The sequence below is a fragment of the Miscanthus floridulus genome, chromosome 4 (assembly GCF_019320115.1).
Source record: "Miscanthus floridulus cultivar M001 chromosome 4, ASM1932011v1, whole genome shotgun sequence".
Lineage (NCBI taxonomy): Eukaryota > Viridiplantae > Streptophyta > Magnoliopsida > Poales > Poaceae > Miscanthus > Miscanthus floridulus.
The window spans coordinates 111,944,308-111,947,740 of NC_089583.1; the positions used below are offsets into that span (position 1 = coordinate 111,944,308).

Below are 3,433 nucleotides of genomic sequence, written 5' to 3' on the forward strand. Positions count from 1 at the left end.
GCTCGTAGTAGGTGAAAGGCCACTGTCCCAGAGGCCAGAACACACACGACCACTAGTAGACACTCGTAGAGTAGAAATATTAACACGCGTCGTGGCGCGGTGAGTGGTGACCACCCGCGGCGCTGATCCGTGGTGCACGCCATCGTTCTCGTATGATTGGTACGGCGCACGAAGAGGCTTGGAACCTACGCCTGTTGCCACCTGCGCCAGCCATTCGGCTTCTGTTTGTTTTGTCATGCTCCGTCACCGACACACCTGGCTCACCCATTTCAAATCTTTGCAAGAGGACTCGTAACTGCTCGTGTACAGAAAAGTAAATGGCACACAGGCACACAACTCGCTATCGCGACAGCAGTGGCAATGCCTGTCCTTGTCCTTCGCAAAGGTGCAAAGACGCAGATCCATAGCTGCGAGCGAGCGAGCATCGCGACATGTAGGTGCAGCGTTTGGTCCAAACAAGCAAAGCGACGCCAATCAACAGACACATTCCAACAAATGCCCGGTTTGGCTAATTTGTTGTGAGAAAAATATTATCCGTTGACTGAAAAAGTAACAGGGCGTTTGACATCCTGCCAGCGGGATGCCAGGCCGTTCCGGACAGGGACATGAAGAAAGCCATACTAGCTCATGCGTGGATGGGGTCGGTGGGATCATACAATGACAATAAAGATATATAAATAAATAAATCATCTCAATGGGGTCGCAGTAGTAGTACAGAAAAAGAAGAGAAGAAGAAAGAATCCGAGGCGACGGTGGTACGTCCGCATCGCACCGCACGTATCACCGTCACCGAACGTGAGTGGCACTGCACTAGTCACTACTACACACACGAGGCCCGGCCGGCCCGGTTAAAAAACGGACAAGAATACAGCGCGGCGGAGACGGGTGGCGTGCGCCCCGGCCAGCGGGGTCCGAAAGGCACGGCGCACCGGCTGCATCCGCGTCAGAATTCTGTCGTCGTCGTCCCGGCGGACCCGGCTGGTGCGGTGCGGCCGTGCAGGCGCCACCCGCTCACGCGCGCCGTCGGCGTGCGCCCCGTGCCTAGGCGAGCAGGGCCACGAGGCCCAGCGCGGCCGCCATGATTCCGCCTGCCACGGTCCTTCCAGCAGCCTGCAGATTCACCATAAACGAGGCATTCGTCAGTCAGCGACGTTTAGCCATGCCACGTGATCCTGTAGCAGTGTCTGTACTTAACAGTAGAGCTGATATACAGTACAGCATTCTACCCCCATATTCTATCGTTTCTGTTTATAAGCATGACTGATGCTGTTTTGTTGTGAGAAAAAAACACTGTATCATGATTGATAAGCATGACTGATACGATCGAGAGAAGACGGTGTACACTCCTGTACATAGAAATAGAAATTTGTATATGTTGCCTGACTTTATGTGCACATGAGGCCTATAATTACCTAATGGTGAATGGTGATGATGGCTGATTAGTACTGACTGTTATTTAAGTGTGCAAGGAGGCTTCGAGAATGCAGGGTAGTTTTGTGACTGCACCGTGCAAATTGCATTTTAATACTACTGTACAACGTACATGTACAGTGCGTGATGGAATAGTAAATGGCGACAGCTAATCTTCGTACAAGTCCGTGACGCGGCTGGAAGCACATGCGTCCCTGCCCGACATGTCGGCGCAGATTGGATCTACGTACTCAAACAATTCTCACTATGGTCTCGTTTAGGTTAGGAATTAATATTTAGCGCCGTAGTATTTTTGTTTCTATTTGATAATTATTGTTTAATTATAGTCTAACTAGACTTAAAAAATTTGTCTCGTAATTTATCATCAAACTGTATAATTAGTTATTTTTTTATCTATATTTAATACTCCATGCATATATTCAAAGATTTAATATGACGAAGAGAGAGTAAAAAAACTTGCAATCTAAACCAGGCCTATTATGGTCACAGGTGTGCTGCTGCTCTTACTTAAACAATCAATCCAGCATGACTTTATCTGTCAGATGTGAATTGTAACCGTAGTGTTAATTTTTACTCTAATCTCAATGTACTAAAGCTTAAGATGGAAATTCAGGCACGCAATGGGGTTGCTGTTGCAGATGGAAATTGGAAAAGCAGAGCAGAGGGCAAACGTACCGCGGTGTCGGCGGCGGCGCCGTCGCCGACGGGGCCGGGTGCGTCGGCTTCGCTGGCCGCAGGCGCCTTAGCCTTGGATTTCTTGGTGCTGGCGGGTGCCTCGGCGACGGGGGCGGGGGCGGGGGCCTTGGACTTCTTCTTCTTGTTCTTGGAGGGCGACGAGGGCTTCTTCTTCTTCTTGGACGGCGCGGGCGCGGGGACCTCGGCGGGCTTGGTGGGCGGGGAGGCGGGGGCCGGCGCGGGGGGCGAGGCGGCGGGCGGGAGCTCGGCTACCGGCGGGGAGGCGGCGGGCGGGGTGGCCTTGGCCTTGGCCTTGGGCGCCGGGGCGGGAGGGGACGCCTTCGGGGTGGACTTGGGCGGCGCCGCGGTGGGAGCCAGGGTGGCGGGCGGGGTCGCGGCGGGCGCCGGGGTGGCCGGGGTGGTGGTGGGCGGCGCGGCGGCCGGGGCCACGGTGGCGGGGGTGGTGGGTGGCGCGGCGGCGGGTGCGGGCGTCTTCTTGGTCGGGGTCGCTGGCGGGGTGGTGGCGGCCGGCGCGGCGGCCGGGGCCGGGGTGCTGGACTTCTGCGCAACGGCTGAGTGCGCGGCCATGAGGCAGAGCAGCGCCAGGCAGAGAACGCCGGCGCGCGCCATTGCTGCGGTGGTGGTGTGCGGCGTGTGCTCTGCTGCCGCGGGTGCCTCTGCTTCGGCGGTTGGAGTGGCAGGGAGAGAGGGAGGGAGGGATAAATAGCAGCGGCAGCCGGCTGGGAAGGAAAGCGAAGGGGAGGCCAGGCAGGCAGCCAGGAGAAGCGGCGGGAGATGCCGCGGCGGCATTGCATTTCACAACTGGCGGTGGGCCCGCGGGGCCATGTGGAGGGTGGGGGCGCCCGCGCTGGTTGGTGGCACGCGTTCACGCGGGTCGATGGGCCGATGAGTTGTGTTCGTGTGCAGGACGGGGCCAGGGCGACCACTGTGGTTGGAGAGCCGTTGGTTGGGGCAGTCGGTGCAGTGGACACGCACGCGTCGGGACGCAGCGGCGTCCGCGGCCCATAGAGGACCGATGGGAGCTGGGCCCGTTGGGGGCCGAGTGAAATCGGAATTAAGACGGGTGGAAGCGGTAATTATGCGTTTGGTTCAAAGCTGGGCAGCCACAGGCAGCACTCCCAGACGTTGGATCTTAGGCCCTCCACAATGGTGCAGTGGTGCCCAAAAAAAACTGTCCCACCTCATCTTTTGGCGTCACTCTTCTCGCAAGCCGCAATGGTGGGCAGCACTCGGCATCTCTTCATGGGGCCCACAAAGCAAGAAACAAGAAATAAAAAATAGAGCCGGTCCATGCTGCGGGCCCCGA

General features: G+C 57.1%; 1 protein-coding gene across 1 annotated transcript; it reads right to left on the minus strand.

The window, feature by feature from the left end:
* Window positions 1–650: 650 nt before the first annotated feature.
* On the minus strand, window positions 651–2,846 carry LOC136552638 (classical arabinogalactan protein 9-like). Its single transcript, XM_066544199.1, has 2 exons — window positions 2,107–2,846; window positions 651–1,110 (listed from the first exon to the last, which is right to left on the minus strand). Exons 1-2 carry the CDS (start codon window positions 2,734–2,736, stop codon window positions 1,042–1,044), a joined length of 699 nt encoding a protein of 232 aa, XP_066400296.1. The 5' UTR covers window positions 2,737–2,846; the 3' UTR covers window positions 651–1,041.
* Between the last annotated feature and the right edge of the window lie 587 nt (window positions 2,847–3,433).

Coding starts and splice junctions, on each gene's coding strand:
- LOC136552638 (XM_066544199.1), bottom strand. CDS start 2,736: ATGGCGCGCGCCGGCGTTCTCTGCCTGGCGCTGCTCTGCCTCATGGCC. Junction 1,111..2,106: donor GCGCCGCCGCCGACACCGCG/GTACGTTTGCCC, acceptor GTGAATCTGCAG/GCTGCTGGAAGGACCGTGGC.